This window comes from Agelaius tricolor, unplaced genomic scaffold (genome assembly GCF_023055355.1).
Source record: "Agelaius tricolor isolate 1412-34295 unplaced genomic scaffold, bAgeTri1.0.p SCAF_9, whole genome shotgun sequence".
Lineage (NCBI taxonomy): Eukaryota > Metazoa > Chordata > Aves > Passeriformes > Icteridae > Agelaius > Agelaius tricolor.
This window is the reverse complement of record NW_027269269.1, coordinates 23,964,143-23,987,548: the sequence shown is the minus strand read 5'-3', so window position 1 is coordinate 23,987,548 and position 23,406 is coordinate 23,964,143. Positions and strand designations below refer to the sequence as shown.

General features: G+C 40.5%; 1 protein-coding gene and 1 long non-coding RNA gene across 6 annotated transcripts in view; one reads left to right on the top strand and one right to left on the bottom strand.

The window, feature by feature from the left end:
* Nucleotides 1-23,406, top strand: part of CFAP91 (cilia and flagella associated protein 91) — a 40,161-nt gene that overhangs the window by 6,782 nt on the left and 9,973 nt on the right. For all 5 annotated transcript variants that reach the window (XM_071433276.1, XM_071433278.1, XM_071433277.1 and 2 more), the window contains exons 5-16: nucleotides 1,017-1,082; nucleotides 2,023-2,222; nucleotides 2,913-3,090; nucleotides 3,427-3,584; nucleotides 3,827-4,009; nucleotides 4,162-4,304; nucleotides 10,435-10,548; nucleotides 13,554-13,625; nucleotides 14,997-15,143; nucleotides 17,656-17,877; nucleotides 19,125-19,273; nucleotides 20,457-20,548. In XM_071433276.1, the coding sequence (XP_071289377.1) occupies nucleotides 1,017-1,082; nucleotides 2,023-2,222; nucleotides 2,913-3,090; nucleotides 3,427-3,584; nucleotides 3,827-4,009; nucleotides 4,162-4,304; nucleotides 10,435-10,548; nucleotides 13,554-13,625; nucleotides 14,997-15,143; nucleotides 17,656-17,877; nucleotides 19,125-19,273; nucleotides 20,457-20,548 (1,724 nt within the window). The remainder of the gene's footprint in view (nucleotides 1-1,016; nucleotides 1,083-2,022; nucleotides 2,223-2,912; nucleotides 3,091-3,426; nucleotides 3,585-3,826; nucleotides 4,010-4,161; nucleotides 4,305-10,434; nucleotides 10,549-13,553; nucleotides 13,626-14,996; nucleotides 15,144-17,655; nucleotides 17,878-19,124; nucleotides 19,274-20,456; nucleotides 20,549-23,406) is intronic.
* LOC139592897 (uncharacterized) lies at nucleotides 328-23,406 on the bottom strand. The gene is made up of 8 exons (XR_011680136.1): nucleotides 23,310-23,406; nucleotides 22,639-22,862; nucleotides 12,885-12,969; nucleotides 12,360-12,592; nucleotides 3,410-3,539; nucleotides 2,591-2,678; nucleotides 1,939-2,104; nucleotides 328-1,066 (listed from the first exon to the last, which is right to left on the bottom strand). It is a non-coding gene; the product is annotated as an uncharacterized lncRNA (long non-coding RNA).

The window sequence follows — 23,406 nt, the reverse complement described above, 5'->3', positions numbered from 1 at the left end:
AGAGGAAGAAGATATTTACAAAGGCAGGGTGGTTCTCCAGACCCCTAGAAAGGTGTTTTCTCTAGAAGGAACCCTTTAACTCCCAGTTTCTTCCAGGAGCAGAAAGGGAGCAAAGGGAAGCCTTGATTAACTTTTCATCCATGTCCCCTATTGCAGGACTGCTCTGCTCCTTCCACAAGGACATTGCAGGTCAGCAATGGACTCAAGATCTGAACCAACAGCTAGCATACAAGCATTCTTGGCTTAGTCACATACACTTTGAATTGCATTCACTATTTTACTCAGCAGTTATTGGCCACTATATCCACTTTAAATATAAAAAATTGCAAAGTTTAATAAGTTGAAGTTTATTATTGCTCCTTTATCAACAGTTTTAAAAGAACAAAGATGATGTTATCTTCTGCAATGTGAAATTAAGCTTCAAAGTCTCCCAAAGGCTAAGGGAAATTGACAGAGAACTGCAATATGCAAACTATAAGAATGCCTAGGAAGGAATTATTAATATGTAGTTGAGCCCAAACCACTTTCAAGATACCTCATAAAGTATTGCAAAAAATGAAACAATGAAATTAGATAAGTCCAAACCAGCTTATCAGCTAATTGTAGGAATGAATTTCAGGATTTCAAGCAGTTATTAAAAAAAAACACCACTCTTTCAAAAAAGTGAAAGTGAAGTAAAAAAAGTAAGATACTTAGTGAAACATACACAAAATATTGGGAACACACTCAAAACTAACTTTAGTAATTGTCTTGTTTTGCAACTCCACTTTCTGCTTTGACTTACAAGAATAACACTCAGTCCTGGTGTTTATTGGTGAAACTGTAAACTCTGTTCCTCCTTGGCTATGAAAGAGTTCTTTAATATTTAGGCACAGTTCTTAAACATGCATCTAACAGAACCACAGTTGTGGGAAATCAGTATTAACTCCACTGAATTTAGTGGACTGCGTTTTTTCTGAACCATAATGATCTTTTAGGCTCCTCCTTGTTGTCTTATTTTCATTCTCTCTCTTCAGACCTCTCAGCTTTTCTAAGCTGCTTCCAGCAGGTGTTCCAGAACCTGTTGCTGATACAAAGAAAGAGTAAGTAGTAAGACTTTTGGAAAATTACTGTTATAATGGGTAACATCTCACCAGAAAAAGATCAGGAAACGATTTAGCTGGTGACCACTATTTTTCATAATGAACCAACAGGAAAAGCTTGTTAAGAAGTAAGGTGCTGCTCTCATCATTGAGAATTCTAGAGGAAATAGATAAGGGACTGTTTCAGAATTTGCTTGCAGTATATAAGTAGTTCTTTGTGAATAAAGGATGTGCCTCTAGTGTGTTAAGACTATGACGTTTGAAATAGAAAGCTTGGTGTCTCTGAATTCTAGAAGAGATACCATTGCAAAGATTCTCTAGTAGAGCACTGTTGTTGGAAAGTCTTCTGATATTTTATTACTTATATTTTTATACTTATATTACTGATATTTTATTATTTATATTTTATTAATCTCTGATAGATGCAGTGCTGCTCAGAGATGTAGAGCATCAGTAATGTAGTCTAATGTGGTTTTCAGAGAGTATCAAATTTTGAGGTCACATAATAATATTCACTTCCTGGTAGGGTTAATGGAAATTGCACACGCTTATATCAGAATTAAATTTTTATTCTGGAATTGTTGGGAAGAGAAACATGTAAACTAAATTGAAGCAGTCCTACTTCATGTTATTTCAAGAATTTTGTGTCCATTAAATGCAATGCTTTAGAATGGATTGGTAGGGAAGATTTGTATGTAATAATCATGAGAGCTGAAACTAGAAGATTTCTGGATTATTTACTTAAGAAGGGTATTTCAGACTCAGTGTAGCCCCAGTCTGCTTTTACCAAACATAACAGAGTTAACATCAACAAGAATAATGTTAAGATAAACCAAAACACATTTAAGACTCCTACCTTTGACTGACATGTTTCTGGTTTGTTTGCTTGGAGGTTTTTTTAATGAATGTGACCAATCTTCCATCTTGCACCTCTTTCTAGGACAGAGTCACGTATCCTGTCAGCTGCAAGGGATGCAGAGGATGCAGGGGACAGCCTGGTCCTCAGCCTCATGTTCCGAACCCTGGGGACACAGACAGATTACAGGGATGGTGAAGCACAGACAGATCCCTATTCCCCTGAATATATAGTCCGCAGTGGCTCAGTCCCTGAAATTCTGACACTTGCTACACTCACTTGGGGTGAGTTGTGAAATTAAGATAATTTAAAATAATCATGTCACCTCTAGCAGGAAGTTCTTTTCTTTTCAATGTCAGGCTATTGCCAGTTTTGGTGGCCTTTTTCTTTGTGTGCATTTGGGGCGATTATTTTGTCTGTTTCTAAAATAAGTATGATATTTCACTACTTAATGGTTCTGGGGCATTTCATGAAGGGCTTTGAAGACCATTCAATATAAAAAGATCATGTTTCACAAATGGGAACTAGGAGCAGTTTTTCCATTAACCCACTGTTCTTCAGCTGCTCTGAGTTTTGAACATCATTACAAAAATACAGGATGAAGACTGCTGCCCCAGAACATACCTGTGATCCTCATCTCCCAGTGTCTCACCTGTAATGATGATGGACATGGCACATGCCAAAGAAAGTCCTCATTCTCAGAAAGTATCTTCCTAGAGAAGCTTTTCTCCCTTTGCAGCCTGCAGTAGAAGAATGAAGTGCCAGTGTTAGTGTGCACTGAACTGTAGCAACTGCAGCTCCTACCACACCTCATACTGTAGAATCTCGCTGGTCTTAGAAGTATTTACTTCTGGCTTTTGACAGTTCTGCTTGTGTTTACTACATGGTTCTGTACCCATACAGCCCTTTTTGGTGGTGTCTATTTGTAGGATTTGCCAATCTCTCAAAGAGCTAATGCTTCTTGTCCCTGTAAGGTCGGGGGCTGCCAGCAGGACAAGCTGAGATGGAGATTATTGACCGCATCCGGGAAAAACGTGCTTGGGAAGCAGCCCTGCCACCCATGGACAGTCCCTCAAACATCGCAAAGAGGTTGAAGATGATGGAGGCTATGGAAAGGAAGGAGTGGGCCTATAGAGAAGAGGAAATAGATAAGTAGGAGTCCACTTATGCTCTTTTATTTCTTTTAATTATTTGCTGAGTAGAGGAGGAGCAAGAAGGTTTAGTAGATTGACTGAAGGGTACAACAAGCCTTTTAATTCTGTGAAAATACCCTGATTTTGGGAAGGGATGTTTTTCTTAAATTTAGTCTCCAGGTCTGCTACCACAATATATTTTACCACTGCTTAACTCCCTTTTTAAAATGAAAGACTGAATATGAGAAATGCAATATGAGCTATTTGTAAAGGTATGTAGGATTTGATGATGACAGCATTGCACAGAACACTGCAGAGTACACTTGATACTGCCTGACCTTTTCTTTCCTTGCAGGTTGCAGAAGGTTCAAATGGAAGTCTTTAAGAAGCTGTTGCAGAGGCGAGAGGAGAATCGGAATGAGCTGAATGCCATGCGCTTGAACGACCACTGGGAAAATCATCAGAAGGCTAAAGAAGAGAAAATGAGAAAGATTCAGCATGACTGTGCATTGAGTAAGTCTGAAAGACAGGAAGAGAAGGGTATGAGACAGTTTTCAGACAAGCCATTTCCATTTTCACAAGGTTACCATCTATTCAAAATGAAATAGGTTGTATCCACAATATCAATGTGCATGGCCAGCATTTGGTTTGTCATGTTTTTATTTTATCTAGCAAAAGCTCTTGTGAATTTACAAAGACACAGCTTTTATAGAACTATTTGTGTGAACTGTCTCACATTTGTATTTCCTTTTCAGTGCTCAGGAAACTGATAGCTAAGAGGAAGAATTGGATGGGAAAGCTGGAGAGACGAGATATCATCAGAGAGTATAATGACTTTGCATCACAAACATACGCTCCTTTGTCTCGAATTGGTTTTTTCCCAGACAACAATTCTGACTACTATGCGGTAAAAAACTACTATCTTAACACCTTTGCAGGTAAGGCATTTTGGAAACACTTAGTTGTGGGAGGTACTTACTTGAGATATTGCCAAAATTCAAGTTTCCCTCCCCATCACTCCACTACTTAACCATTGTTTGTATTGAAATCCTTGTATATATTATAATCTTTCTTCATATTATAATCTTAGGATTGTGTGAACTGGAAAAATCTGCCCCGCCTTCTATCTTCCCGATCAAGATTAAAGCTCCAAAACCTAAATGCATTATCACTAAGACTGGCTATATTAAAAGGTCAGGAAGACTAGAGGTAGTCCTGGCACAAGTTCACCAGGTATGAAGCTGCGTCCAGCAGCATGTCAGTTCCTCTTAGATTTGAACTGCTCATAATTGCAATTAGGAAGATGTGTAAGCTTCTTCCCAATTTTTGTACTGAATTCTTATTCTGTAAAACAGCTTCTAAGACAGAATGAATCAAACATGCAGACTGTTGCAAGCTTGACCAGTACTGCTCTGATACTCAGCCCATCAGTACTCTCACTCCTGCTTCTGCTCCAATCCTATAGACAACAAGCACAAACAAATCTGTCTTCCTACAGATCAGGTATTTGGATTGGAACATATTATGTCAATTTGAAATTCTCACCCTTTTCTCATTCTCATTGCTCCATTTTATAATACACTACTGGCTATACTGTCAAGCTTCCAATAATTAAAGAAAGAGAATCTGGATTAATATTCTAAAAATTTTGTACATTATTTTAAAAGTACATTTTAAGTACACATTGTAAAAGCATCTGTAGCAAAGCATGATTAAAATGACCCCACTCATAAAATCAGGTCACCATGGTGGATGTATATCACTGTTGCTCCCTAAGAACAGCATCTGATTTGCAAACATGCTAATAGCATTTTGCATATCTTAATTTATCACAACTGTTCATGCAGATGAGGTGTCCATATATGCAATTAACCACCAAAGAAAGAAGTGCCTCATTTGCATCTGCAATCACAATATTTGTAAATTACATGTACTTTTAAGTACACTTCTTGTGATGCTGTTGAGGGTTACCTTCATGTAAAATCAGGAATATTCTTGGCTGGCTTCTGTATCTTTGGAAAATAGTGACTCTCATTTGTAAAGTTTGGCAAGTTTCACTTACATTTATATATATATATATATATATATATATATATATATATATATATATACACACACTTCTTTTGTTTTAGTGTAATGCAATAATAATGTCAAAGCAGACAGTAATCTGCTATTGCTAAATTTTAAATTGAAATCTTGGTCTGAAAAATCAATCATATTATCTCAAATTTAAATTCTGCTGGATCTTGTAAAGATGAAGAATTGCATTTCATTATTATCCAGAAAGAAACTTTCCAAAAAAAATCTTGAGTGCTACAGGAATTGTTCAAGAGTAAGGACAAAACTCGTAGTTTTAAAGACACAGAAGTGTTGAAGAGATTTGAGTTTGGGTGGGTATGCATTAAATTCAAGAAGTAATTGTGTAATCTGCATCATAACACGGTTCTCATTGTCAGCAGAATGTTAGTCCAAGCTTTTGGAGCTGAATTCCAGTTACAGCACTTGTATTCTGATGGTTTAAAATACTCATTGTTTGAAAGACTGTGGTGAAGTGTCTAAACTGTAGCCACAGAGAAGAAGTGTGAGCAGCCAAATGCTGGCTGCTCACACAATTATGTCTCTTCAAAGAAAAACTGGTGGACAAAGGAAGATGGAATGCAGAACAAATGCAGACAATGCTGCACATTTTCTTTCTTAAATCGGTGTAGATCCCTTGGTCTGCATTGAGTTATAGTAACTGAGAGGCTAACATAAGTAGTACTCATTTCCCCACCACAAAAATGCCAAATGCATATTCTCTTTAAATCACAAACTGTTTCCTCTGCAGACAAAAATGATAAAATAAATCCATTATGCAAAATTTAACTGCTGCTTTTAGATACACAGAAAAAGACACCAGACTGGTTGGTCCAGACAAGCAGAAAGTACTGACACTGTGAAACACCCAGACTGCCTCCACTGTTACATTTAAACAAACTTTCTGTTCAGAGAATCAAGAAATGACTGCCCCAATTATCTCTTGAGCTCTATGCTGCTGTTCCTGGTCACTTCTCCCATCAGAGGCTTTTGTTTCTGAAGTTCAATGGCTATAGCATGTTCTGGCTTAGCGGAGCCTTGCTGACAGGTCCAGCTCAAATGCTGCTGGAGCTGTCAAAAACAGAGCAGTAAGGCATGCAGAGTACTTGCATTAACAGAATTTAGGACAACCCTCCCTGAGAGGAGCTTTCTGACCACTTGGAATAAGCAGTCCCAATTGTGCCAACAAACCTCCCATCACACACAGTAGAAAAGAAGTTTAAAGCAGGTAATTGGGGATCATCTTACAAGGGCACTGTGCTGCTTTGCTTTATCTCTATAGCTGAGTAGCCAGATCAGTTTTCTATTCTAAAGCTGTATTTTAATACTCTCCTAGCACACTTAATCCATAAATTCTCTCCCATAATCCTAGAAATAAAGTGGAATCCTAGAAAATTCAGAGTACACGGAGATCTAGCTCTACAATGAGTTTTTAAAATTTTTCCTGGATTATCTAGAAGCAAGTGACAAATATAGGAGGGATGCTAGATACTGACCTCAGAAGTAATTAGTTTTAATAAAGGAAATTGTCAAGGCTTGCTTCTCTGGCCAAACACAAGGAAAGATGGATGAATTCTCCTCATTATATTCCTTTTTGTTTGTCATATTGAGGGTATTCCTAAGCTTAATGCTTTTTAGAAGGGATAAGCAATAATCCAAGTAACTACAAAAAGGATCTGTGTTCTCCTAAGAATAAGAGCTGCTTCTTTCAGACATAAAACTAAGCCAAAAGAAGTGATTTTAGAAGTAAACTTATTTTAGGACCATCCTGAAACCTTTTGCAGAAGCATTATGTACATTCAGTAATCATGGCAGAAACAGGAGTGACCCAAAATTTACAGTAACAACAAAAATCTTTATCTTAAGCCAGATCAGTAAAAGGACAGAGAAAGATAGTTCCTAGCCAGAGCACAACTAACAGTACTTTAAGGAGTGCAAGTGAGCCATTATATAGACAGCCTAGCATGAAAATCCAAGGCATTAAGGACATAACATCCAATACAGATAACTACTGCAGAGAATAAATGCAGCTAGGTAAATACATACACCAAGGAGGGGAGGAGGTGGTAGAAGACATCCCAGTGCAGAACAATACATGACTTTAGGCAGACCCTCTATGCTCTGGTGACTCAAGAGGGATGCAGCATCAGGTGGTTTCAAAGTGTTGTATCAAGATGAGGTCAGAACCAGAAACTTCTCTCCTCAGCATTACGTGCAATTCTCACCATGTCTTTTTTCCTTCATCCGGTTGCTGGAAAGAGGTAGAGAAGTAGAGGGGCCAAGAATGTCTCTGGAGAAAATCTCTGCCAACTTCAAAGCATAGGAAAGGCTGTTAAAGCAGTTATTTCTTCAAGAACAGATCTCCACACAGGGTTGGTTGGCTCGTGCTCAGACAGGCTCTGAGAGCTTTTATGTCAGTCTTGATCAGCCGAGATGCAGCAGCCAGGCTTCATTGCTAAGCAGGTTGGCAGCCTGTCCTCAGTGATCCTACCTGAAAGGAGGCTGCAGCCAGGGGGAGGTTGGCCTCTTCTCCCTGGCAACCAGTGACAGGACAAGAGGGCGCAGTCTTAAACTGCACCAGGGGAGGTTTAGATTGGAATTAGGAGGAATTTCTTCACAGATTAGACATTGGAATGGGCTGCTCAGGGAAGTGGTGGAGTCACGGTCCCTGGCAGTGTTGAAAGAAAGACTGGACATGAAAAAAAAAGATAGACTCAGTGCCATGGTCTACTTGCCATGGTGGTGTTCAGTCATAGGTTCAACTCGATGATCTCAGAGATCCTTTCCAACCTCATTGATTCTGTGATTCTGTAATCCCACAATTTTCATTTGTGAGCAAGGAGGAAGAAGGAGAACCATGACTGCATACTTTGTGCTGTACACAAAAATCAAATATACCTAGGATCTTGTGGATGGAGAAGATCACAGAGCAGATAATGGAGGAATCTAAAGAATGGATTGAATGATTTCTTTGAATGGAGAGTTGCTTCTTAAGCTGTTACCCTGTCAAGTTCTGCTTCTCTCAGAAGCAGGCTGAGAAGCCAAGGTGTATGGTGAAAAGCATGAGTACAATTTGCTGTTCACTGAATTTGCCAGGAGAATGGAAAAGAGATGACTTTTGTTCTTCCACTGTCCAATCCAGTCAGATCCTACCTTGACTCTGAACCTGCTACCTGAATAAAGGAATGTAGTCTGTATCAGGAAAATTGGAGTATGATATGTAGACAGTAACATTTGGTGTATGTTGCTCAGAAATTTAGCACTTTTATCTTTTAAAATCAAGTAATTTTGTAGTGATTCTTGAGTCCTGGTGTCTCTGTTTACAAAAATGAGAACTTGTTAAGCTGGGCAGAACCAGTTTAGGCAAACCCCCTATATTTTCTTTTTCTTTTCTTATGTTAAAATCTTAAAATCATTTAAAGCATCAGATTAGAGAAAGCAAATAGTAAGCTTTTTTTTTTTTTTTTTTTACTTAGTAAAGATAATCAAGCAGGCACTAGATAGTGTTGACATGAAAACAAAGCCACTTCTAAGAACTGCAGTATATCTCAAATCTGCATTAATAAGGATTCCCTCTTGTCCAAATTAATCATAGATGTTTCTGTCTTTAAAAGTTGTTAGTCTGGTTATATTTTGTTATTCTGGTTAGCAGGAAACATTTTTGGAGGCCACAGTTTTATTAGGAAAATTCTTATGAATGTGAGATTGTACTAATAAACATAGTAGCCATTGTTTTCAAGAGAGTCACAACTTCAGCAGCTTTTTCTTTCTGCTTCCCTTGCCCTGCCATGCAAATCTCCTCATAAATCTCTGTTATAATCTTCATGCTAGGGAGCTCTAAGGTCTTCACATACAAAACACAGTTCAGAAAATCTCTCAACATTTTTGAGCTGTAACCATTTCACATGGCTGAAAAGCAGTTTATAGGCTCTGATTCTTCCATTATTAACACAGACTATTTAAGAGGCTTTCAATAGTAAAGTATTTTATCCCCTCCACCTAGAAACCTCTTTTCTGGAGCAATTCATTATCCTGACCTGAAAGATCAGATCCTACATGCAAGAAGGGTTTTTGTACAATGACTACTGGAGTTTCAAAATTTCATTAATTTCACAATTAAATTCTGTGCAAATGCCATCATTTTCCTGTTACTGGAGAGCTAAATTCAGCATTGAACTTTTTTCTTAAGTTTTTCTTTTGATTTCCCTCCCTGGTGAAATACTGTATTTGAACATTTGAAAGAGAGAGAGTGAAAAAAGGAAAAGGCACACTTTCCCTTGCTGAAATATGATCTTTCAATAATAAGGCTAAAGAGCCAACCATAGAGTAGTAGGATTATAGTTTTGAAGGAGCTTTAAATGGATATACTCCCTTGCCTTTCTGTGCAAGCCAAAGTGTCATGTCCTGCAGCAGGCAAGCATTGTCATGCAGTTGGAAATGCTTATCTGAATATCCAGTTCTAAGGGGCTGGTGTGGGAAATTGGCAGGACTTGGGCTTTTTAAACAGTTTGAAAAGGTCTTGAAAGAGCTGAGCATGTGGTAGCACTTCCACTCTAGTCTGCTTGACAAAGTGTGGCATCTGCTGCAAGCAAGATAAACCCACACTTAATGGGCTTTTGCATTTTCTTGGTAGAAGGAAGTTTTCGGACAAGACAGTTTCTCTTTTGCCCCCAGGCCACCTGTGCAGTTGCTGTGGGTTCCATGGGGCTGCTGGGCAGTTGTAAATGAGCAGAGCAGAAATCCAAAACATATTTTGCTAGGAAGGGGTCATTTGGTTCAATCTTGTGCAGTAATATCTTATCATACAAAGACATTTTCCTGTCACAGAACAGTGGCAATACCCTCTTCAAGTGACCCCTTCATAAAACCTCCCAAATGCACAACATTTCTAAACCACAGTAAAAATCATTACCTATCATTAGAGGAAAAGAGTTATAGCATTCCTAGAAAATTAATTATTTGAGAATTAGAGATGAAGTTCATACCCATTTTAGATTAATTTTAGGTGACACACGAGTGCTGATGACTCATTGGTAAATACAGTAAAATAACTCCTGCTTCCTTCTTACATATGATTTTTGACATTCCCTTCAATGTCTTCTGACCAACCAATAACCTCATCTACTGACTATGGTCAGTTTTACAGTTGATCTACAGGAAGAAATAGAAGCCACAAGCCTGCAAAGCTTTCAGCTCCCTGTAGTCAGTGTAGTCAGCATCTAGAGGACTGGCCTTGTTATGTTGTTCTATCTACCCACATTCATATTAAATTGGATGTCTTTTGCAGGCACTTCTGGAGAAGAAAAAAGCCAAGGAGCCAAAGAAGCCTCCCCCTGTCTGTGAAAAAGTAGAAAGCCCTGTTCCTAAACCACCCACTCTAATCCTGGAAAAACCATCAATTGTAAGTGAGCTGGTTTTAGCACTTTTTTCCCTTTTGATCCCTGGTTGTTTCCTACACAGTTGTTAAAGGAATGCCCAGGGAATGAAAGAAGGGAGTTTTATCTTTTTTGGTGTGCATCCCTGTTAAAAATAGCCATTATTGTTTTTTAAGACTCTCTTGGTCTCTATTCTATAAGGATACTGGCAGCCAAAGATTTGAAAATAATTTACAGTATCTGTTGGCCAAATCCTGAAGTAAACTTTATTTTAAAAAGACAAAAATTAGTAGACATGTTATTTCCTTGTTCTTGGGGGACAAAAAGTTATCATCATCTTCATCATCATTATTATTGTCATTATTATTCAGTAGTTTCCAACCTTCTGATCTGACAGCACTATCATAATCCAGTGAGGCAATTAAGTTTAGACTTACTGAAGTCAGAGAGATATTGGCTGCTTAGCACTGAGCATGCACTTCATTAATTTTCTGTAGTGAAGCTCTTGTCATCATGCAGGATGCAGTGTTTGATGAACATGCACTAGTTCACAGATAATGATTCTCCTGCAGAGATTGAAACAGCAGTAATGATGTGTCATGGGGGCTGTGATATGCTGTAGGAAAAAATTACTTTTTAGGGGAGCTGCAACTTCCTTTCCTTTGTTAAAGTAACATACTTAAGAGCTGGTTGCCCCAGTGGACTGTTTTGTCTTCTTACTAACACCATTTTCATGATGTACTAAGGATCAGACAGAATTACTATTTAAACTTGTGAATTTAAGAATCACACAACCATGAAAGTGAAGAGAGAAAGTCTTATTAAATCATCCATGCTGCTGTGTTCCTTTGTGCAGTATGATATTCTATGTTTTATGCAGTCTATTTTAAGATGACTGGAACAAGAATTTTTTATCTCCTTGGGGAGAGCTTTTCACAGCTTTACCAACTTCTAAGCATTAGATACTGTATTGCAGTGGTGGGTTTACACTGTTTAGGCTTACCAGTTTGGCAGATTTTTAAGCACTTTGAGGTAACATGTAAAGAAATCAGAAAAATTTTTCTACCACTTTTAGTCATTCTTGAGTGTGGTCACAGATTATAGTTGGGTGTTTTTTTTTTTTAATTCAAATACAGTAGAATTCCATCTTCATGAATTTTGTCAACATTTGGTTTATTTTCAAGAATTTTTATGTGCGAACACATAAAAGATGGAGCTCTCCAGTGAAGCTCCATCTGTAAAATCAGGCCACTTGAGCCACTGAAGAGCAGCACTAACATCTCCTGCCTTGCCAAATCCAAGTAAGGTTTCTCCTACCAGGTGGCTGTGAGGAGCACTACAAACAAGGCTCTTCTGTGTTGTTAATGTTTCTCTTCCTGCCACACACCCATACAAGTACCAACTGCTAAATGCTTCCCACTGGAACTGAGGATCTTGGAAAGAAACTGTGCCAGGATGAAATGGAGAGAATGGAGGCTGCAAGCATCCACAGCTTCTCTCCCTGGTCATTTCTAATGGACTTACTAGCCACAACAAGCTCACAGAGCACCTCTGAATTCCTTCATTACTTTAAAACTTTCTTCCAGCCTCCTCTAGTTTGCAGCCATCTCATAGATTCTTCTATATCCTTATTTTTTCTTTTTTTCTGCAGGGCATGATAGGCTTTTCATCTCCCCTCTTTCTTTCCTGCTGGTCTGTAGCAGGCAGATGGACAAGCTGATGATTATACTTGCTAAGGCATCCTTTGCAGCATTCAAAAACAGAAGTACAGAAAAATGCTCCTCATAAAAATCCAAACCTAATCTTAGTTAGTATCACACCAAGGAGTTTGGCTTACCAGTATGTGTGCCATCACCATCTCCAAAACTGTCCTGAAGGGATTTCACACTGTAGCCAGGTGATGTGGTAGAGTTTAGCTCTCTAGGACTGGAAATTCATTCCTTCTTTCCAGAGAAGAAGAACATACCGAATCACAAGTCCTCTCGCTAGTTCTGCTTTCCTCCTCCTGAGTGCTGGTGTGGAAAGGCAGGAATGCTTCCTTTTGCATTTGGAAAACTTAATCTTCAACACCTAAGAAAAAACAGATAACTAAGAGTCAAGCCCACACAACTTCTCTCATCCCACACTCTTCCCTGTTTTTCCAGCACTTCTTAAATACCACATGTCAATGCAGACCTCATAGGTTCTTTATTAAAAAAAACATGCTTCCAGTTCTAAGATTTCTTTTTATTTTTCCCAGGCGCCCAATGAACTTTTTCCTTTTCCCACTGTCAACTCCACTAGAAAACCCCTCACCTAGAAAAAGTGCTGCCATCTGTGCTTTGTCTACTTCCTCTATTAAAAATAAGCCCCTTTTTTTTACCTTCAGTGGTCATGTTCCCTTTCCCACCATGCTCCATCATTCTTCCAAGTTGCTATCAATCACACAACGCTAGGCCAGGAAAGCTCTTAAAGAGACAAATCACAATGGACTGTGGTTAATTTTGCTTCCAAATTATCACTTTCTGAGTCTTAAATTTACTGAGTTACTCTGATAAATATCACCACTGGAATAAATATCAAAAGAAAAATTGTAAATGTTCCCTTTTAATTTAAAACCCTTTTTTATGGTTAACAGCTCTCTTGGACATATTCTGTCCTCTTAGTGTCTTGACTTGTTAAATTAATGTAGCTGATGCTTTTTTTGCAAACTTAGATTCAGTCAAGCTACAAATAGTACTTAAAATGCATACAGTAATTTTCTCCATCAACATCTCCTTATCATTAGGTTCTCATCTCTAAAGACCCTCTAAAATTTCAAATAGAATCTAATTATACAATCTTTCTTCTCCATCCCTTGAAAAACATGAAAGTACATGTTATTCTGACTCACCTTCCTTTCCCTGGAAATTAAAAGAATGGTGTTCAGAAACAACAAAGGAAAGACAGGATATGAGTTAGACTGTTTAACAGTTAGACAGATAATCTACAGAAATCCCAGTCTCCAAAGAAATAGCTGATTATTTTGTGGATATTTGTCATGTTTTGGCAGGAGGAAGAGGAAATAGACCTGGCAGTGATCTGTCTGCAGAAGTTGCTCCGAGGCAGGGCTCTTCAGAACATGGTATTGTGTCTTCTTGTTTATGTCAGTCTTCAGAATGATGGTGGGAATGACTGATTGCAAAGGGTGTTTGCAATCTTTCTTCCACAGCACTAGGCAGGGATAGTGAGGCTTTTCACAGCAGAGTTACTCAAATGGCAAATTCTAGACTGGATCTGGACCATGAGTACATTCTGCCATGATTATGCCAAGGTTCTAGGCACAAGAAACCTCCCACTTCCCAGCAGGGCAGCTTGTATTTCATACCATCTTTCTGGTTTCCACTGGTGGTGAGCTGGACCCCAGATGAGGAGCAACTGAAGCCTACCACTGTGATGTGTAGGACACAACATTCTGCTTTCAGGGGAGCAGAAGGGGGTCTAACTAAAAATTAATTCAGTAGCCATGCCTTGTGGGCTTTATATTAAGCAAGTCTGTCACTTGTGATCAGACCAGTCCTGAAGGTTTGTTTTTGTGTCCCCAAAAAGTACAGTTGATGCTATCTCTTAAAGTAACTATTTAATGTTTTTTAGTGTTGTCATGCAGGACCCTGAGCTTTAGCAAACAATACAGTATTGTGGAAGTGGCTAGAGGTGGAATATAGAGTTCCCAAGTGTTCTCCAGTTGTGTGATGATCTGTGAGAACGATGGTTGAGGCCACTGAAGGATTATTGACTTTCAGACCATGAAATGTCCCACCATTTTAGGAATCTTCTTCCAGCTACTGCTGGATCAGAAATACATTACTGAGTTGGAGAATGACCAAGCAGGGTTGAGTGATCTTTTGTTGCTCTTGGAAGTCCAGTTGGAAGAGAGTGGGATTGAGAGTAAAACAGTGTCAGGGTGGGCTGGGCCACATAACCCCATAACAGGGATAGCAGCAGTTTCAGTAACCTCCTCACCAGTTCATGGCTTTGGGCTGTTGCTGGGCTCTCTCAAAATGAAGGTCAGAGGACATGAGGTGTTGAAACACTGTAAAGCTTTGACATTGAGGCTGATATAACAGGGTATGCAGAAGACTATTACCTTTTTGACATAGGTTGTTGTTCCCTGGAAATTAGAACATTCCAGTGGTTTGAGTTTGGGTAAAGCCAAACAGAATAATAATAATAATAATAATAATAATAATAGTAATAGTAATAATAATAATAATAATAATAATAATAATAATAATAATAATAATAATAATAATAAACTAAAATAAAAAAATTAAAAAGTAGCAGCTTTACCTGACAGCTGTAGGGTTTGCCTAAATGCAACCACAAATTTATTACAGAGAGGTCTTGGTAACAGCTGACCTTGCAACTTTGAGAAGAAGGATGTGTGTTACTGGCAAAAACATGTTGCTCTATATTCTCCATTTGATATGCTCAGTGGTTCACCTTTATTTTAAAGATATTTGAAGGGAAGGAGAGGCACCTGGATCTGATCCAAGAGCTGCGCACCACTCACGCACTCCAGGAGGATGGACAGCTGCTCTTGAAGGCACAGAAGCAAATGACGCTGTCCTTACAGCGACAGCATGACTCACAAATGAAGCAGGTTTGCTTGCATAGATGGGAAGGTTGATTCACAGCTCTGTCCTGACCAGACACTCTGTGCTTGCAGTACCACAACACTCTCACATTTAATTTTTTATGTTTTCTATTATCCACAGCACAGAAGGCATCCCAATAGCAATAAAGCTCTCGTAGCACAGGCCAAGCACTGAATGCCTGAGGGGCTGAAATTGCTCTCTCACTGCTCTGGAGGCTCTGGGGAATCTCAGAAACAGACTGAGGCACCCTGACCACAGCTGCTATGCAGCCTGTGTTTGCTTTGTTTGCAGACAGAGCACTTATTTATATTTACAGGGCTTGGAACAAACAGCAGTGTCAGATGACCCTCAGTTTTCCCACATTTCAATCGGTTTGACGGGTACTATGACCTGGTATCACAATGCATGCTTGTCACTCACATCTGTTGGATGTTTTCCTGAGTGTTTGTTACTGCTCTGTCACTTTCCTGTCCCTTTTCTGGCTTGGCACCCTCTCAGGCTCCTCCTCACACATAAAACCTCACAAAGGAAGCCAAAGCCAACTTATTCTGTAAATCCTGCTGGGCTCAAGACTTCTAGAACCTTAGCAATGGTGACACATTGAGGTACCTGCCACTGTATGCAGAGCAAAGAAATTTTGGGCTCCATTCTCTGCCAAAGATCTAGTGAGAGCCAGGGATGCACATTTCCATCCTGTTTCCTTACAGTGCCACAACCTTCCAGAGGAAAGTGAATGAAATGACAGATGCTGGTCAGGAGTGAGTCATAAAGAAATTTTGCCCAGAGTTTACTACAATTCAGAGAATGCAGTATCTATCACATTCCTGCAAGTTTTCTTGTAATTTTTACTACTCTGCTGTTTTTTCAATGACCAGCTGTGAGGCAATTTGGCAGCTTCCATTTTACAATAACAGCATGCACTGGCAAGTTGACCTGGTGGAGATGAAGCCAGACCACTGTTTCCTGCTGGTTGGGCAGCAACAAAATTTCCCCTTAGATCCCAGTAAAAATTGAACCAGGTGATTGAGTTTTATCATTTACCATTTAGCATTTCCAGATACTCCTTCATGCACAGGAAGTCCAGGTGTGGAATGCAGGAATACAGATTATTTCTACTGAGGAATTAAGAGAAAAATAAAAGCCTTAGGTATTAGAAATTTGCAGTGCTCCATTTCTTCTGGTAGCCCAGGTGAGAGCGAATGAGAAATCAGTTCAAACAGCATAATGACATTCTTAGAGAAGGAGAGCGAGCTAATGGTAAAGACACTGACCTCTGATCTTGGAATTTCCCTTTTGGAGTGTCACTATCCCCCTCTGCTGGTATCGGCCTCCTCTCACTTTTCACTTTTTTTTTAACTGTCTCTATAGGTTCACAGTCCAGGGCTCAGGTTTTCAAACATTGTGAACTTCTAAACTCTCTGGAATGCATGTGCAGTAGTTTTCTATGTGTGTGGCTATTTCAGAAAGTCACCGATGACTCTCAGTTCTATAGGGTTTGGTGGTCACAAGTTTTTTCACATTTTTGACCATTTCAGTGTAAAATAAATGCTTCCTGCCTAAAGAGGATGGAAACTCCACATAAAACAGTCAAAGATGAGGAGCTGAAAATTTTGGACTCGGATATAACAAAAATCTAACACAAGAGTGTTCCTGAGTTGTTTTCCTCCATTTAACACCAGTTTTATATACAGCACCTGAAGCAATGAAGAGGTGGGAGCACTTTAGTTCCATGTTATCCCTCCCTGTGGGGTGGTGCAGTTACTGCATCACCATCTTCCATCTGAAACACCTGTGGGCTAAGTGCTGTCACTTCTAGATCTGTGCAACAATGACAATCTCACTTCCTTTGAAGCACTGCCTGGGCAAATGGCACAGCTGTATAGCAAAGCTGATTTATTATTACTTGTCTGGGATATTTCAGCTCCACTTCAACTTTTATGTTTAGGTCTATTCTGTAATTGCCAGTTTATTTCAACAGAACACAGCATCCCAGCCAGTTCTAGACATTCCCTCCTGCCAAGGCCTGTGGTTTCAGAGTCCATTCTGGAGATAAGGAACTCCCCATAGATCTTGTCTCTTTCTGTAGTGCAATCACACATACCCAGCCCATAGAACAGGATGTGCCTGGAGCAAGGAGTGAATGGCACAGTAATGCTGAACACCTGGAATCTTGTCTCAACTCTGTCACAGACTTTCTGATTTTCCATTACCCGGAATTTTGAGGTCTCATTTGCACTTCTGCAAACTTCATATAATTACTGTCAATTTGAATTTGTCAGCAGTTAGTAACTTGTACAGTTTTAGGTTCAATGCCTGAAGCTGCAGGTACTCATGGTTGCACTGTGTAGAAACCAGTCAGGGCATGTAGCACATGAAGAGTGCCAGACTCCTGGGACTGTCCCGTGGCTGGTCTGAGTGGATGCTGCAGAGCTGTCTCACATGCCTGTGGTAGTCCTGGGACTTTGTACAACATTCCTGGGGTTTGTAACACAATTCTTTGCATTTTTCTTTTGAAAGCTGTCAGCACTGGAAAGAGACTTGGCCACAGTAGAAGGAAGGGCACTGGCGAACATGCTTGATTTTCTGGCCAAAGAGCTGGTGAGGCTGCAAGAAGAGCAGAAGATCCATGCTCTGCTCATGCTGGCTGAGAGACAGAGGAGGATGCGGGAAGCCGAGGAGAGCGGACGGCGGCAGCTGGAGGAGAGCCGGCGGCACGAGGAAGATGAGCTTTTCAGACAGGCAAGAGAGGGACACCGCTGGAACTGGAGGCAGTCTGTAGGAGCTGCCTCCTTGTGGCAAGGTCCAGATGGATGGGAGCTGCTTCAGCGCTGTCTTTGGTGATGGCTAGTTCTAAAATTGAGGGAGAAAGCTTAGTGAAGAGAGGGTGAACCCTTCCTGAGAGAGTCATGCCCATTAAACTGAGGATGATCTGAATACCCCTACAGACAGTCCTGTTAGGCCTGTCATGAATGGGTGTAGGTTTCTAAATTTCTCCAGTAAACACCTATGGAGAACAGATGTACCTAGATCATCTCTAGGGATAACGTTTTGTCAGCACTTGTTCTGCCCAGCAGAACTGGTATGTGCTTTGCCAGGAAGGATGCCTTTAAGCAAGAGTTTGGAAAGATTTTGCTCCTCCCTGCCTCGGCCAAAGTGGACTGCAAATAACAAGAGATAAAACACTTACTTTGAAGTAACAATAATAAATAAAATAACCTTGAAATCAAGAAAAAAAAATACAGATTTACCATATTCCATAACTATTCTATAGTCCTGTTCCTACTTCCTAGCTTTTGACTGCATGAAGCATATTTCTCCTCGTTGAAAGACATGAGTGGGAGTCTAATTGACTAAACCAATAATTTTCAAACCTTGTGGGAGGTGGTTAATACCAAAAGGGTCTGGCACCATGTTTATTTTTTTTTTAAATTTTAGCTTCTCATCTTTTATGTATTTCTGAGTGGTAAGCAGGTAAGGCCAAGGTGCCATAAGCTTATGCCCTGCAGATTAGCAGATGGAAAACACCCATTTCTAGAATCTCAGCTCTACAACCATTATAAAGAAACCAATAATTTTATCTTGGTTTTTGACTAGCTTGATGGAATTTTCTCCCTCAGGGTTTGCTTGAATGAAAGCTGATTTATTTACTGAAGTCAATATCCCTGATTATTACTGGGCAATTTTTGCTCAGGGGACCATGAGAACAGAGGGAGCAACTGCCATTGCATTCACAGGACTAACCTGCTGCACCAGAATTGGATCTGTGAATTGGTTTTCTTTCACCTGCACTTGTTCAATCAGTTCTCAGAAAGAATTACTAGATAATAAATTTTTACAGAAAGCATCTCTGAAAACAAATCTCAGGTTGGCCTGCCCAAAACAAAGAGTCTTGTGAAAATCTGTTGTTCACGCTTCTTTGGAAATCTTCCACTATGTTCCTGGCACAGCAATAGGCAGAGGAACAATATCTTGGTGTTTTATTCTAGGTGGTGGATGTTCAGGACAGAACTATTGACACCTACTTGGAAGATGTTATCCTGAGTAGCATGGAGAGGACAGCTGAAGAGCAAGCCAGGGAAGAGGTTCAGAAAAGGGCTGTAGAAATCAATGACATTGCTTACGAACTGGAGAGTCGGTAGGTTATTAAACAGCACGTGAGGGGCTGTTCACAGCAGCTTAGAACCTGCCTGACCATGTGCATCTGTGGCTGTGTGCATCACCCAGGCCATGGGAAGGGCAGAGCTGTGCTGCTCGTGGTCACTTCATTAGTGTGGCTGCTGTATGGCAACCACGCTGCTCCTATCTGCTACACACATATAAATCCATCAGAGACTTATTTCCATACAGTGTGTGCCAGGTTCCCTTTGCAAATCACTTGTGTGATCTGTGAATCACCCTTTTTAGATTTCTCCACACCAGTATGAGGCTGTGACTGAGCTTTAAGTGAATCTGGGAACTGCCTAAAGCAATACCCATTCATACCGATCTTTTCATTTATTTACACTGCTACAGAAAATCCATTTGAAAGAGATCCTAAAAGATACAGCTATACATAGCCTTTCATTCTGGGGTGGCTGTTCTTTAAGGAACTGCCAATTTCCATGGAGGTCACTCATATTGCTGGCTGCCTGACAAGGCACTTTGAGTAAAGTAAGTTGTTGAGAACACCCCAGTCTGTGTTTGGCTGGGGCATCAGCAGTGAATACTTCTTAGGACCTGCCAAACCCCCAGTTCAGTTTCTATGCTCTGTTTTTGGTATTGAGCCATAAAAATCCCAATGACACAGTGACTCTCCTATGGCAGAGCAGCTGTGTATTTTGTATCTAGATGAATACAAGCAGAATGTTGGAATCCTTGGGGGAATGAAGCGTAGATAATGCATGCAGCCCCTGAGCCAGCTGGGAACTCACCAAACACTGGCATGGAAAAGAGCACGGGGCCAGCCTAGTGCAGAGTCACAAAAGGGAAGAATTTAGCAAACTCAGCAATGGACCAAAGACTAAATGGACAAAGACACAAACCCTCAGCTATATCTGTGTGCCTAATTCAGTTTGTCATCAGAGGGAACTGAGCTTCCAAGTACCTTTGAGGATAAGGAATGTTAGGGGCTCCTGCTTTCCAGTGCACTGTGAACACACTGGCAGTGCAAAGGGGAACAGTCACACTGTCACCTATTTGTAGGATAAAGAGAGACCCCACTGACAACTGCTACCATGACAATACCCTTGGAAAGAGTATTTACAAGGGAGACCTGTTTTTGCAGAGGTGGTCTGGAGAGAAAATTAAAATACTAATACCACTGTGCATCTGTCCTGTAGTCGAACTCGCCTACAGTCAGAAGAGATTGTAGCAGAGCTGGTTTATAATTTCCTGATCCCAGAAGCTGAGAAAAACTTTATGAGAGAAAGAGGTAAGGAGTCCAGTAACTTTATTTTCTTTGTGAACTGGTTCACTTTCCTTACTCTAGCTCCCTGAAAGTAATGATGCAGCCAAGAGTTGTCTCAGTCCCCTGAGATTCCTGTTTGGCACTCTGCAGGTAGAAAGTTAAGCTCTTTCACCCTTTTTTCTCCCTGAGCTTTCACCCTTTTTTCTTATGAGCTTTAGTCTTTTTAAATGGCAACTGAAATTCAGACCTGCTGTAAGATCTGGCCTGTGCTTTTGAAAGTTTGGATCAAATAATCCCTGAGGTACCTTCCAACCTGGCTTGCTATGATAAATTCGGTCTATCTGCAACAATAAAACTGCCTGAAAAGAAGCAGCCCATTGCACATTCAGAAACAAACTGGTAAAAATCCTTAAGTAGCACAGCTGTGAATTGTGTTATTATATGGCAATTTCTAAAACTGCAGAAGACTTTAACAAGCAAATTACTTAACTATATGTCATATATGGGAGGAAGGTTTTACACTTTCCTAGGCTTCCCTTTCCTCCCCAGTGGGCTGAGAGCAAGAGGTAAAGTTCTAAGGTTGGCTGTAGTGGCATCATGTTGTTAGGAGATAACCTTGCAGTTGTAAAGGATGTTTCTGTTTAACAAAAATGAAATGGCATCTGTCAAAATACAGAGGGGGAATAATGTGTATTACAATAAATAATGTCATGAGTAAGTGGCTGTTCCTGACTGGGATGTTTCCACTGACCAACACAGGTGGTGAATCTGGCACAAGCAAAGCAACTGCATCACAATAGAGCTTGAAGGGGTCCTTGCTGCAGTGCACTTCTCTGCCTTGAGAACAAAGGCACTTAGTTCATTGCCTCTTTTATTGCTTTGTGGATGAGAACACAAGCCTTGAGTACACATTTTGTGGTCTCTGAATTGTGCAAACTTTCTTCTTCCTGGCTTCTGTATTGCCACAAGAACAGGACCTGTTCTGCAGCTGGCATTTCTGCACAAGCTTAAATCAGCTCCCTTCACTCCTGCACTGCCTCTGCCAGCCTTCCAGAGCAGGTGATGTAATGGTAGTCAGTGAAGCCTGCAGCTCAGGCACTAACACACACAGGTTAGCCTGTCTCAGGAAGGAGAGCAGAACAAAGACCTGGAGATGGCTTAGGATTCTGGACATACTGAGGACATACATCAAGGCTCAAAATACATACTGGGCTTAAATGCAACAGCAGCTAATGAACAAAGCAGCTCAGATGCACTCTCAAACAACAGAAGAAAAAAATCTTCAGAATCTGTGATAGCTACAGTGAGTTTGCCTGCAAAGCAGAGCTAGACCCAATTAAAAATTAAAGTGGATGCTGGTGGAATAGAGCAGCAGGCAATTAAGTAAGAGAGCTCCTTCTAATGTGATCAGGAGAAATTTGTCACAATATTCTTGTGACAGCAGAAATCAAATATCGGGAAGAGACCTGGCTCATAGTCTCTTCTGCTATTGCTGCATGGGGTGGAGGGGGCTCCATTCACTTAAGACAGTTGAATTCTACCTGATGTACACTCAGAAACACACCCTGCTGTAAACCTCCTGCAGAGTGATACTTACAGGGAAGCAGAATCATTAACTATTCCATGGAAATCCAAAGGAAATAGTATCAAAGAATGGCATTAGATCTCATAAACACATTAGTGTATTGCATTTCTGTGGTGGCTTTTAAAACATTCCTTACAGTGAGCCAAATTTTTCATTATGAAACTGTGTTTTAGCAACCTGGCCCATGCTTGAGCATTCACCTTCCTTGAAACTATCAGGAGCTGATCTAAGAGCACAGTTATCTGGCCTGTCAAAGGAGCAAATCCATTTGTAGAACAAAGATTTGAGGGCTGCATGTTCAGTCTTTGCCTACACTTTAGCTTCCCCTTAAACACCTGTTCTGCCATTACCTAGTTTGGGATTTTTTTCCTCCTCATTTTGTTGCATTTTGATGCATAAAAGCAGAGATTATCCAATGCTGGCTCACCCTGAAAAATCTCTGCACCTCGATTCTGAACCCTGCCTCAGTGGAAGTAGAAGTCACTGTGCTGATAGGGAAAACCTCACTTGGAAAAGCACAGTCACTCACCAATTTCAGCACGCTGTCCTTTAGATGGAATTCACTGTGGATGGAGAAAGGGACTGCAGCAATTCCAGGGGAGTATTCCCAGTATAGTTGATGCAGTTGATGCAAACATGACTGAAGCCAAAATGCCTTGGGTAGAGAAACCTCTCCTGGGAATGAGGGCTGGTGAAGGTCAGCTTTTCAAATGCAAGTGAGATCCAGTTGCATTCATTGTTGACAAAGTGGACCTGGGAGAGGGATAGACATAAACAGGGTGGGTTGGTAACGCTGAGTGATTGAGACAGGGACAGCAGGACTGTGTGCCAGCATGCAGGACACCAGTGCTTCAGATTCACAGTCTAAGTGCAGCTCAGCCTTGGAACAGGCCAAAGTAAGCCTTGGACTTGTGTAGGGAAGTGACCGGATGAGAGCCACCCCTTGTTCTGCATCATTCCTCACACCCTCTGTAAGGCACACAGTACTTCAGTCCCCGTGACTGAAATAGAGATGGAAAGAGTGAACAAAGAACAGTGAGGAGCAATAAGGAGAGCTGTAGGGTGAGCACTTAGGCTTGGCTAATTATTTCCCAGGAGGTGGGTTGGGAATACATACAAATGACTTTGGATGCACTAGCTGAGGGGAGGTGATAAGATAAGCAGGTGACTTCACATGTCAGTTGTGGCTCCAAGTCTTACTTTGAACTCAGTAAGGGTTTTTCAGTGCAGGTCAAATCCTGGCACAGGAGATGGCAGATTTCAGCTGGGCTCTTCCAGAGGCTTGCTGCAATTAACA